The 13,513-nt window shown below is 33.1% G+C and overlaps 1 protein-coding gene across 4 annotated transcripts in view; it reads left to right on the forward strand.

Annotated features, from left to right (window-relative positions):
* The window catches only part of LOC110377678 (heterogeneous nuclear ribonucleoprotein L), a 428,881-nt gene that overhangs the window by 366,753 nt on the left and 48,615 nt on the right, over window positions 1-13,513 (forward strand). For all 4 annotated transcript variants that reach the window (XM_064042371.1, XM_064042372.1, XM_064042373.1 and 1 more), the window contains exons 3-4: window positions 6,344-6,429; window positions 11,700-11,796. In XM_064042371.1, the coding sequence (XP_063898441.1) occupies window positions 6,344-6,429; window positions 11,700-11,796 (183 nt within the window). The remainder of the gene's footprint in view (window positions 1-6,343; window positions 6,430-11,699; window positions 11,797-13,513) is intronic.

Genomic DNA, 13,513 nt, shown 5'->3' on the forward strand with positions numbered 1-13,513 from the left:
TTAGATATCTAAAATATATCCAAACCTTACAGTATGATAATCCGCGCAGAACAATTAATAGAAAAGGTGACTATAAATTAACATATCACATCTAAAGCCTTACTTAGTTGCTGATAGACAAAAGAATCATTTTCGCATAAATAAAAACCTTTTAATAAAGGCCGGTTTAGAAACATAAAAGCTCGTTAAAAAGACCAAAAACACATGTTTATTAACACATGAATGATTTAGTATTCCTGTGTGGCAGCCCTGAGGGCTTTGCGTTGTTAGAAAATTTTCACATTTTAATTAATGGATGCTGGATTGTTTTCTCTTTGTAATTGTAGCTTTTTTATTTTAATTAGGGCTACAAGTGGATAGGATAATAATAATATCATGTTGGTTTGATATCAGGGTCATGGTTATTTTTAAAGGAGTAGGTTTTTTTTTAACTATTTATGTAGTTTAAGTATGTACTTTTTATTGCAACAATTTTAGTTTTATTCTAATTTTAATGAGAAGCGTTTTTTAATATTAGTAAATCTAGTTTTATATCCTATCATTAATTTCTGTATGTTGGTTAACCTGTAATTGGCGACAGAAACAGAAATTGTACTCTAAGGTTTATCTACACAGAAGCTGTTGGTAAACCCTTTAATAAATAAATAAATATTCTCTCTATTTTTTTATTTATTCTTTCTACATTACTTTTTCCCATATAACAGGAAATTCGCTTAAATTATTATGAATGCACAACTTGTTCCACACTAACTAACTAAATAAAAAGCAAAGTTAATAAAAACTACACGACCAACGCATATTGAGCAAAATAACCAAAAAACATAACCCTCTTTTGTGCTTTGCCAAAAACGTATAACAACAGAACATTGTTATAAATGTATATTCCAGTTTTTATTAACAAAAACTGAAACTAAAATAACAAAGAACAATTAAGGAACTCCAATGAAAACGTACTCCCCAAAATCATATTGCGGTAACAAACAAAAATATATGGAAAAAAAACTTACTTTTGTACAAGTGAATCAATTTGGCACGAACCCCGCTAACCTGTGGAGCCAGTGTACCGACACCAAATTAACTTAAGTGCTAGGCCAATTGAATTTTATTTGTTGATTGTACCACTCGCGGTTTCAAAATAGAGGAAGCTGATAGGCTAAAAAGGGGATAGTGGTTCTGGGATAAAAATGGCCGCCCAAATTGAATTTTTTGGTTTGTTTTTGGCAGAATTGTACTTTTTGAAGAACAAAAGTAGAACAAAATTGTTTATGTTCTTTGTATTTCAGACTTGTTAATTGAATAAACTTAAAATTGCATTTCATTCAAACAATTCATTTATTTGTCAAATACTGTAACTGAAAAAAAACTTGACTATTTTGCTATCGGTACATCAACTGGTAGGTCCATACGTTTTTCTGTAGGTATATTTCTCTATTTACATTTTGGCAACATTCATATTATTTCAAAAATAACTTTAGCTCATTGACTAAACATTCAATCAAGTGTTTAGTAAAAAAAAATATAATTGTTTCTCCAACTTAAATATTGTCGTACTATCAAAAAGTCTTTCTAAACTACCCTAGTATATACTATCTTCATCCCCCGGCATGAAACTACCCACCTGACTCGCTTTCCCTATCATCCATCGCCGCCTATCTGCTACGCTCCACGTAAATATTACTTGAGATGTGTACGGTGCCCATGTCTTATAGAAAACTTGAGACAAGGCGGCTGAAGTGGTGTTTAGAGGTTTGTTTATACTTGAGTAGTCTCTTTGTCTGTGAAGATTTTACACCAAATGTGAACACATTTAAATGAATAGCATGTAGCTTAAAGAAAGAAAAGATACATAGGCGACTTTTTATCGAAATGCGAGAAGTAGTTGCCTGTTGAGTCTCAAATTAGACACTAAAAGTGGGACCGTGGGAAAAAATTTCAAACAGAATGATTTAAACAACATCATTCTCATTTTATCTCATTCATTGTCACCTTACCATCAGATCCTGTTAAAAAAGGCTGCAGAGTTAGGCAAGCGTCGACGTGAGCTCGTTTTTCATGCACCCGCTACGTTGTAGAAGAAAATGTGCATTATACATATTGATTTTGTGAACGAAACTTGGCATACTAGGTAAGAAGATATTTAAGAGTATTTTGAAAATGTTCTTGTTATGGGATCTCAATATTATAGTAAAAGTATAATATTGAGAAAAAAAGTATAGTTTAGAGATGTACAGTATTAATCCTCACCATTAATATTAATGCGAAAGTAACTCAGTCTTTTTATCCGACTTTCACGCAAAAACTCTTTAACTTATTGAAATGTTTGCTACACAGATGTCTAGCTAGACACTGAGAAAGAACATAAGCTACTTCTTATCCAGATGCTGAAAGTAGTTCTCTCGAGACAGCGGTGGAACTATTGATGACCTAAATTTTAGGAACTTTGAACCTTCACAACCTATCACCCTTAATTGCAATCCTAACTACTCAGTATAAGGTCTGTCGAAGCTTGAGACCTCAAGTTCGACTCCCGGGCGTATGTCAGTTAGTGAGACAATTAGCCAACAGTTACCGACTTCAACTTGCCATATCCTCAAAGGCAGCTTCATTGCCGATGCATTGTTTAAAGGACATAGGCTACTGTTTATCCAGATGCGGGAAGTAGCTCCCTAGAGACACAAGGGGAACCGCTGGTGACTTACATTTCATAAGCTTTATCGAAACTTTGAACCTACATAACCTATCACCCATAATAAGTGTAGGACCTCAAGTTCGACACCCGGGCGCATGTCAGTTAGTAAGACAATTAGCCAACAGTCACCGACTTCAACTTGCCATATCCTCAAAGGCAGCTTCATTGCCGATGCATTGTTTAATTGTGCCAGAGTTGAACGTGCAGTTTAGTGCTGCTGTCTTGTGGCTAGTTTTAACTGTTGGTAATTGATAGTTTGTGGGTTTGTGAAGTCGTGGGAAGTATGGGCACTTGATACCGTCATTCTGTTATATTAATGGCAAGTGCTGATAGACATTTTTGAATATATTTGAGGCAATCTGAATACTTTTTCTATGCCTCTCGTATATAACAAGTAATGCGGCTTAAAAATCATTCATACTGTCAGTCTTGTTGGGATTGTGATTAATTAAAGTACCTTGCTCTCAAGTAAGAGTGGAAGTTTTAGTACGGTGCTCTTGCAGGCATATAAATACGATAGTCTCTTTAAGTTTCATTAAATCCATCTCTTTCAGAGCATAATCATTATTGCTTTTACATTTCCTTATGCCCATTTAAACTCTAATTTCGGGAATAGATTGATTGTTATTAAACCAAGAAGACCATGTAAATCACGCCCAAAAACCTCGTTTAAAATTCTTCACGAGTATCTAATTAAATTAAAATCTACCACATTAACACACCTTAACACGCCAAAGAATGCGAAAAACTCGGAATTCCCCAAAACCGTTTTGTACGTTTTTACGGAATTTACATAAATTCGTGTGTAAGATAGCGAATGAAAAATTTATACCTGTTAGCAAAAAAACGTTTGAATTGCCTCTAGGGATTTTAATAAATAATTTAATTGGAGTGTTCAAATTCATTAGTACAATTAGCTTTTTTTATTTCATTGCTGTATTTGTCGTTTTTGTGTCCCCCGAAATAGGTCGAGGATTGACAATAGCCAGACTGACTGTAATTTTTTTTATAACAATTCTATATAATTTTTAAAACCCGTTGCCCGAGTAACTGGGTTGAGGAAGTCAGATGGGTAGTGGCTTCTTGTAAATCAGGTTGCATATGGTTAAAAAGCCCTAATATAGTTGAGAAAAGGCTGGGCATATGAAGATTATTAAAAAAATAGACTCATAGTGACCCTACCAGTTTTTTCCATCAACTTCTAGGATATTCTTAAAACAGAATTAAATAAAAGAAATACTCCAACACCCGAAGAATAATTCCATCTCGCACTCGTAAACTGACAGACGCCATTTTAAAATCAAGATTTCATTTTCAGGGACTTGCAGCTCTCCCTATAAACTATGAAAACGTCTAGCAGTCTAGCTCGACTCAACAATATTGTATTCAAACAATTTTGTTTAGACCAACGAGCAATCTTACCCAGCTTCCTCGAAATTGTTTCAACCACTTTGGTCTTCAAACTGGGGAATATTCAAACGAATTTATATTTTAAAGTTGTAGTGTTAGAGTGCATTTTGTTTTGTTGCTTGATTGGAGTTATTTCATTTTTTATTTGGTGTACAGTGTGTTGCGAAGTTGTGTGATCACTTAGAGAAATTGGGGTGGAATGTTTTTTGATTATTTGCTTGTGCTTTTACCATTTAAATACATATTTTTACAGTTTCCCTTTTGCTAGAAATATTGAAATATAGTTGAAAATTTTTTATCATTGGGGTACTCGCCCTATCCTGTCAAAGTTAAATATATTATCTGTTCCAGCAATTCGAAGATTTTCGTTTATATTTTTCTAAGACAATTTCCCGTTTTTTACATACCTTTATCAAAATATACATATAGCTATTGTATACCCTTTTCACTTAATTAATTTTGACAATTCTCGTACAACAAACATGTCTCATAATATGCCTTTATGAATTTCTCTATACCGATTCCTTTTTATTATTTTGTACTCATATGTCCTCAATATATACACTCGAGTGCCCACAAAAGGGAACAGAGTAACCCGAGCAATATCAACAAGAAAACACTCAGTATGCGAGCGGAATATTTTTTTTATTAAAACTACCCGCCGTCTAATGTCAAATGCAAAATGTTATTACGCAGGCCGTGTACGACGATTTCAATTTCTACAAGTGGGTAGCGATATTGCGCCTCTAGTGTACAGTGTACACTGCCGTGCATTGTAAAGTGGTGATAGATTTTATATTGGTTTTGCTAGATAGTTTATTTATCACTTCCTCCTTTTTTTTGTCGTGGAGTGTAAAGTGACTTGATTTTATTATTATTTTTTTAAGAAACGTGAAAAGAGATGGATGGATTGAATTCAAGTTTATTTCTTAATATTTTATTCTGTACAGATGCAGCCTTCGTTATCTAAATATAGTTTATTATGCCTATCTGTACCTACTGCACAATTTCTTGCAAGCACCCAAAAATTAAATAGTCATTTGAACATCGTTGGCGGTCGTTAAGTCAGAAGCAGAGGCCAGTAACTCTGACAACCAGTCCTACCTGGGGGTATTGGGTTGCTATTGTAACTGGCCTTATGAATTCATATAGACAATTCCATGTAAAGCACTGATATTCAGCTGCATCCATTTAAACTGTAAGCCGATCCCATCTCAGTTGGGAAAAGGGCATACACATAATGATGATATATCAATGCACATTAAAACCAACAATGCGACATATCTCATTGTTGGCAACATAATCCAATTTTCACGACTGGCACTCGATCTAAGACAATATATTGTCACGCCCAATATCACAACGAAACGAAAGTCAGAATAGATTGACATTATATTTTATTAGCTCTTATTATCTATCAAGATGTTGTAAATTATATTTAGGGCGACGACAATAGTGAACATTAAATCTTTGTCAATTTCTGTGGTACTAGCTATTTCTTATGGTTTCACCCGTGCCTACCGGAAGACTGGCTGACAGTCACAAAAAATATGGTTTTCTATTGGTAAACGTATGTTCAAAGTCGTTTTAGTAGATTCGTAGACAATATTAGTAACAGGCTAAACCTCTGTAACTGGCATTCGTATTTGGAAAATTCATTTCTTTTCTTCTTACTTGAAATCCGGGGACTGATTTTTTGCTGTAAGTATATTGTTACCCTACGATAATAACCTAATAAGAGGAAGTTCAATAGGTCTATGTGCCTTCTCAGACTTTAGACAATCGGTGTACTATTTTTTTATTTAAATCCGTTTTCTAATTTTGACGTGAAAGCTAGACGGACAGACAGATAGTATTATTAAGGATATTAATTTTATTACTCCGTTTATCTACAAGAATTTATAAATGAGTAGAGTTGTGATATCTTCATAATAAACCTAGATTTAAATGTCTCTATTTGTTGCCTATAAAATATTTAATGGTAGTTAAATAGCTCAGTTGAAAGTATGATTTTGGAAAGCAGTCTTTTCCCACCTATGTTACATTTAGCTACTGAAATTGCTAAGCATATTTTTTTAACAGTTAAAATAACTTATAGGGTAATTTTCAGTGTTACACTTGTGGACAAAAAATTACATTGTGTCTTTTTCAGTGTTACACTTCAGGACAAAATAAATTACCAACTCTTTTCTATTATTTTACTTGTAATATTATATTTAAAATGTTTTTGTATGTTTGTTACAGGATGTCATACACACAATCAGCGCGCCTCACGGACAAGTACAGAGAATCGTCGTCTTTAAGAAAAACGGTGTACAGGCCATGGTTGAATATCCTTTTCAATAGTAAAACATAAAAGTTGATATAGATTAGTAAATATTATCATCTGTAACTGTTCCTAGTATTTTGCACGCAAGTTGAAGGACCTTTCTATATTGAAAGTTTTTTATTCAATTAAGGCTGAGAATTTGCAATACTTGGTTATTGTTGTTTGTTAGTTGCCAACTAAGGTAAACTTTTAAATAATATGCGCAATGTAACGACCCCTAAAAGGACAGGAATAACCTTACGATCCATGAACACATTAGGTAAGCTAAAAACCTAATAAATGATCTGTTTTGGAAATTATTTAATCATACAAAATAATACGCTATTCAAGATCCATTTACGTTTAACAAAACTTTAAGTTATTTAAATTTCAGTATATTATTAATCCAATTAATTTTATTTAATTGCCACAAACTCAATACATAAATAAATAACTAGTAAAGTATGCGGTCAGTTCAATAATATACAATATAGCATAATGTGTTTATATTCTATCTCTCTGTCTAAACCAATGCATTAAAAGTGGATCGTATATTTTTCTTTACCTTGATCGTGGTGCGACTGTGAGCGGGTTCATCAGCGGAGCGAGTATCGTACGCTGAATTCTATTCATGGGACCAAGAAGAATACGTATGTATTTTGGTTGATTTGTTCTGTTAGTTAAATAGTAGAATGTCTTGAGTTTTGTAAGAAAATACTTTGTACTTGTTTCATATGAAGAGACCATCATAAGAGGAAATTAAAATAAGAGTTCCGATTTATAACAGTTTATTCTTAACGTCATCATTTTTAACAAGTACTAGCATGTAATTAGTTCACGGTGCCTACATGTAAAGAACAGAACCACCAAGAAACTTATACCTAATACATACATAGAATATGTAAAGTATTTTCCAAATCGCTCCACTTATCGCTCTCACTGGCACTTACCCTGCAATCTCGAGATGCGCTCCCGTTCTGTACCCCGTAAAACTACACATAAATAAACACATTGTGATATATTCCGCCTCATACTCCTTCAGTAGTCTTCAGTAGACTTCAGTTTATGGCGTTTTCAAATACTAGTATGGCGTCGAGAGCTGCCAGTGAAAATGTATGATAAAATTGAATGAACCTGTAGTCTCATATTTGTGAATAGATGATTCTAACTGCGGTTTCACCCGCTTGCTAAGCGAACTTCTCTGCGCACCCGGATTAGAAGTGGTATTTGTTTATTTTAAGGCAATATTTTTCTTTATAGATTCTACTTTTAATGGGTGTAGGGAATCAGTGAAAGCTATAGCATTCCTTAGATAGGTATAGGTTTTCTAACACCGTCAGAATTTTTCATATCAGTCGAGTAGTTCCTGAGATAGGCACTATCGCATTTTCGATTGCAGCTTAACCAATCTCTTTTAAAAGAAAAGTCATTAACTTCTTAAAGCTTGGTTTAAAAACCAGTGTAATATTTTACGATGTTTGTAATTACATGTTTTATGAACGAAATTTGAATTTTATGGGACATTCCGTGGTAAAAATAATGATGGTTTTAATTAGTTATTAACTTCTTGAGTTAAATTATGGTTTAGACTTATTAAAGAAAAAAATTAAACGCTTTTGTGTTAAAGTAGCAAAACCAATTGTAATGAAAATAAGCGTTGCGATAGACGAGAGACTTTTTAGTCTGACAATCGGAGTTTTTGAAACAGTTTTTTTTATAAGAATGGGTGAATAAGTTTGAAATAGGTAGCCAGTCTTAAATAGTAACAAAACACCTCAACCGATAAGCAAAAAGCTATAAAAATATCATCAGTTCCAAAGATCTATTATAACTAAGTATGACTAATGTTGGCATTTCATATTATTTTTACGTGAAAAATAATTTCAGCGATGCGCCCGAGTTGATTTGTAGACATATCTTTGATAATGGATCGAGTTTCAAAGAGCTTTTAGACTATGAAATGGAGTCATACATTTAGTGACTTCATGAGTCATTTATTAATGTTATTACATCATTAGCTTCTGCTAGCGTCCTATGGAATCTACTTTGTACACCCGGTCAAATAGAATATTCCTTGATAGTCATAGGATATCCAACGCTGAAAGAATTTTACAAATCGGCCTAGAGTTTCTTGGGATTAGCATGTTCAGGTTCAAACAAACGAAAAAATCTTTTCAGCTTTATTATATTAGTGTACTTTTTATTAGGAAGATATTTGTAGTTTCTCTTTGGTGAAGGTCCAACCGAATGAGGAAGCTAGTATGACATAAAAATAGGTAAGTGACTGTTAAATGACTAGATTCGCAAACGCCAATATCAAATCCGACCACTCTATTCGATCAACTTCGAACTCTATTTTCAAACGATATGCGAATATTCGAATGCTATTAATAATATAAATAAACGCCACTGAAATCTATTTGATTTACGACTGAAATTGTTACGATGGGTCTGAAAAAAATATTTCGAAAGAGTTATTGGTAACACGTGGGTTTATGACAGGGAGCTTATTACACCGTAGTGTATCGGAAATTAAATGTTCTTTTTGAAAGGTGTTGAATTTGTACTGTAATTTCATGATTTTTTGTTAATAATAATTAATCTACTCTTATATGAAGCTGAAAGCTAAGGAGTTTGTTTGCTTAGACACTCTTATCTCAGGAATTGCTAGACCTATTAAAAAAAATATTTTTGTTTTAAGAAAGGCTGGGCTGTTATTTTTAGGCTAGACTCTAGACTATTACCTACTAGTATATCAGAGCAAAATAAATTGAAAATTTGTGTTAAAATAGCACATGGATATTTGTATTTTAGCGTTGTAGCGTTTGCCTAAATGCTTACAGTTTTAAATAAATAAAATAAAAGCAAGCTGAAGAAAAATACCAACACGCGACCTTTTCTTACTCAAATACTATTTTACATTCTCACCTTTTTGCTCTGACATTGTAAACCATTTAATATCAATCATTCCCCAGTTGAAAAACGTTGACGATTGACATATAACACGTGTTAACACTTAGTTGCTTGTTCGTTTAGTTAATGTGTTACAATGTTACGCGTCGGTGTGATAGAAGGAATGTTATTGTTAATACAGTGACGGTGTAAAATCATCCCACGTATTGTAATAAAATTGTATTTCTAATAGGTTTTATTAATAATAAAAGCGTTTTGGTGAGATAACTTCTTTCTGGTGGGAGACAATTTTGGGATATATTTTTATTTTGGTTTCTTCATTAAGATGATAATAGTGAGTCCTATTATGAAAGATTAAAATGAAAATTGTGTACTCCAAAACTCGTAACTCCAACTGTGTAAAATGTTTGACTCTGGATTCCCTAGTTTTTTATAAATTGTAGTTTAGATATCCTATCAGCCGTACATACTTTTGTTGTAAGCTTCCAAACTAGTATATCTATTTACCCAATTATCTAGACTTCTTTCCCATTTTCACACTGGCAGTAGTTAGTAATTCAGTAAAAGTTCACATCTTTGCATTATACAGCAATAACCGTTAAAAGTGAACGACCGAATAATTTTAAGCTTAGGAATAATTTCGTTCTAATCTCGTATTCCAACAGCAATTCTGTATAATAGTATAAAGTAATAAAATCTTTGTTTAATTACAATTTCTCCATTTTTCCAAAGGGACTTTTATTCAAATCAGTTGAAGTTTTCACCAAAATTGGTATGTCTATAAGTAGCTTTGTCTGTGACTTTAGGGTGCGGATACAATGATGAACAAATAGCGACTTTAAGTAGCGGTAAAATTTAAATCGTATTTAATGCTGTTAAAGTGCTGTTTTGCAGCCAAGTTTGAATAAATGACTTTTGATTTTGATTTTGATTTTGAATGATTATTACTCCTGTATAAAAAAGAAACTGCGTAAGTATTTTAAAAGAGCTAGGCTAAAAGTATTAAAGAAACATAACTAATTCAGTTATTTTGCTTTTTCCAGCATAATTTAGACCGATATTTTTGACCATATAAATGTGACCCAACATACACGACAATACAACAGACTCGCGATGTGTTTATTTGTTAATTACGTTTAATACATACATAATCTATTATGAAAATTTATTTCCCAAAATTTTAGGTAGACTATCAACAGTTTTCAAATATCGAAATGACTACCTAACATTAAACTCACAATATTAGGTGTACGTTATTAACGTGAAGTCCACACGGCTAGCCCATGGTTCCATATTTAGATATAACTTGGTCCCAATAATTAAGTTAGCCCCACACACGAGGTTAATCAGGCAACGCTGCGGCTAACCGATTAATTTATTGGTTTAGTTAAAGCTTTAGTTCAGGTTAACACTAATGGAATATGCGTAAACTGATTTATTATATATATATAAATAAGATGACAAAAAAAAATAATATAGGAAATCAATTTAGAAGTCCAGCTGTTGTCGTCAATAAAATGTCTAACAGATTTGCAAAATTATATGACAAGAACTGCAGCATACTGCTAAATACAAAAAGCTCATTTGTCCTAAAAAGTTCAATAAACAATGTTCAAACCAGTTATTAAGTTAAAGTTTCATCCAGTTTAATTTCTATTACATTCCATTTTGATTGAGTTGCTATATTTTCAACTAATCTACAGTCTAAAGTAAATTACCGCTATCGCGTATCACAGAGTCCTAAACCTTATCTTTTATTGTATAATAAAATGGCTTTCGTCTTTAAGATATTTGAATAATACCAATGTCTTCTAGACTTAATCGTTTAATAACATTATGAGAAACGCAATCAGATTTTGTCATCCCTAAAATTCTGTTTTGAGGAGTAGAGTAGATTGCAGATGAACGGTTTTTTTTTATGTCAGGGCTTAGTTAGGGTATACAAAATCTTAAAGTTAGGTCTAAGTAGAAAATATTTTGCAATATTTCAGCACTAGTTTCCGCCAGCGTCTTCACCCGCGTCCCGTGGAAATTACTCGTTAATTTTCAAGTATTCTAAGCACGTTCTCAGCCTTATTAAGACACTTTTAGTCTTTTTTAGTAAAATGACACAGCTGTTAACTAATATGTTTTTAGAAATAGTTTTTTTATCTATCTAATAGCGATGATTTTCAATCAAAATTGATCAATTTCTTTTCTTTGATTTATTTGTCTGATTATTTTTTTGTTTCTAATTATTTATTTGCATTTTAAAATAAATCATTATATAACGGTATTTCATTTAATTATTTTTGTTTTGGTAATAAATAAATCAATTGTCCGTCAATAGGTATTCTTTATGTATGTTCGTACACAATTCTCCTTAACCACCAGTCACACGTTTGAAAGCGTAGAATCAGCAACGAGAGCCAAAGAGGCGCTACACGGCTGCGACATATATTCTGGATGCTGCACATTGAAAATCGAGTTCGCAAAGGTATGTATTACTTACTTATTCTTATGTATGATTTTAATTTTTAACCAACTTCAAAAAAGAGAAAATGTTTTTTTTACGTTTGGTGATGTATGGTCCAACTTTTAGAGTTATAATCTAATCTGTGTTTTTTTAATTCGGTTTTTTGATAGGTATTATTGTTTTCATAATAATACCTATCATAATATTTAAAGAAAATGCGTGAATATGTACTGCAGGAAAGTATTACAATTTGGATCGCCATATAACTAACAATTTGACACTTAAACAATTTCAAGCATTCTTAAAAAAACTTATCAACGAAAATTCTCCCCATCTCAGTAAACTACGCACGTCTAGACACAATATAAGGTATCTACGCAATTACCGTCCATCGGTCAGTAACTCTATCCGCGAGGGGCCCTAAGTGAGCTCTCACCATCAAAACGTTTGCTCTGGAGTCGAGTTACCGCGCCTTGTAAGTGGTGACGAGTTTTGGTGCTCTCACCCTAGTCGTCATCATCATCTTCCTGCTTTTATAGCAATTTTATATGTGGTCGGTTTACGCTTTTGTATTTAGCTGTTGTTGTGTAGTTTAGCTGTTAAAAATGTTGAGGATTAATTTGATTTGTAAAGCAGATTAATATAGGGATCCCTCCCCATCTCTAAATTATCGAGTAGTTGTGGCATTAGCCGATTTTTTGTCATTAATTGTTCTAGAATAAATGTAGATTTAATTATTGTGATCTTTGAATGATCGCTAAAACAAAAAGTAAATTAAAAATACTAAATCCATACAAAAAAAAACTTTTATTTTTCTTTAAAATTCAACTTTAAAAAATCCAATATCAATTTTAAAAACGAATCCTTTTTAGTATCAAAACCAATCGCGACTGGCCGAAGCAGAAACGACGCACAAAAGCAACGGTGTTACTGCAAATTTTGCTTACTCGCCCCTTTTCTCGTTGCGAGAGGAAAATTTTGCGAGGAATAAAAAAAATGACCGCTGCAACGCCCGGTGTCCGGGAGCGGTGGAAAGTATGATAGGGTTGTGGTGACCATGGTTTTAGGGCTATCTAGTTAAGTGGATTAATGAAATTCATAGGCATGTGTGTCGTTTTTGGCAAGGATATTTTTTTTATCATGGAAATTAACGTAAATAGTAAATATTCGAGCAAAGCAAAGCAAGAGAAAGTCAATAGTAAATACGGAACGGTCATAACGTTTTTAATATCCACAAAATAAATGCTTCTCGCTTACTTTTCTCTTATTCCATTCACCTAACCACATTGGTTGGTTGATTTCTAAGTAGCCTGTCATTTTGATAATTCATTTTTAGCTTGCTCTTAAAATATGTGTTCTTTCCGGTTACAGATTTATTTATCTAACCTATTAAACTTTATAACCCTTATACTGGGTCAACTTTCAACACAAAGCTCCTAGGACTATCTCTCGTCCACAAATTCCTGGTCGCCCCTACCAAACCGTTAGCACAGGAGCTTCATTTGACAGCATTGTTCGCAATGGCCCATCCTTTTATTCAGTTCCCCATTCTCCATGGGAAACTGACTACACCATGATATTCTCTTATTCCGTGTAATCACATTACTTTGCGTTTTGGCCAACGGGGTAGTGTTAGCAATTATTTTAGGGACGAAAGTTGGGGAAGGGTTAAATTGAGGGTCGAATCAAGTGTGATGTGGGGTGTTGAATTGTGATTGTACAGTTTGGGGTCAGTTTA

The sequence above is a fragment of the Helicoverpa armigera genome, chromosome 28 (assembly GCF_030705265.1).
Source record: "Helicoverpa armigera isolate CAAS_96S chromosome 28, ASM3070526v1, whole genome shotgun sequence".
Taxonomy (NCBI): domain Eukaryota; kingdom Metazoa; phylum Arthropoda; class Insecta; order Lepidoptera; family Noctuidae; genus Helicoverpa; species Helicoverpa armigera.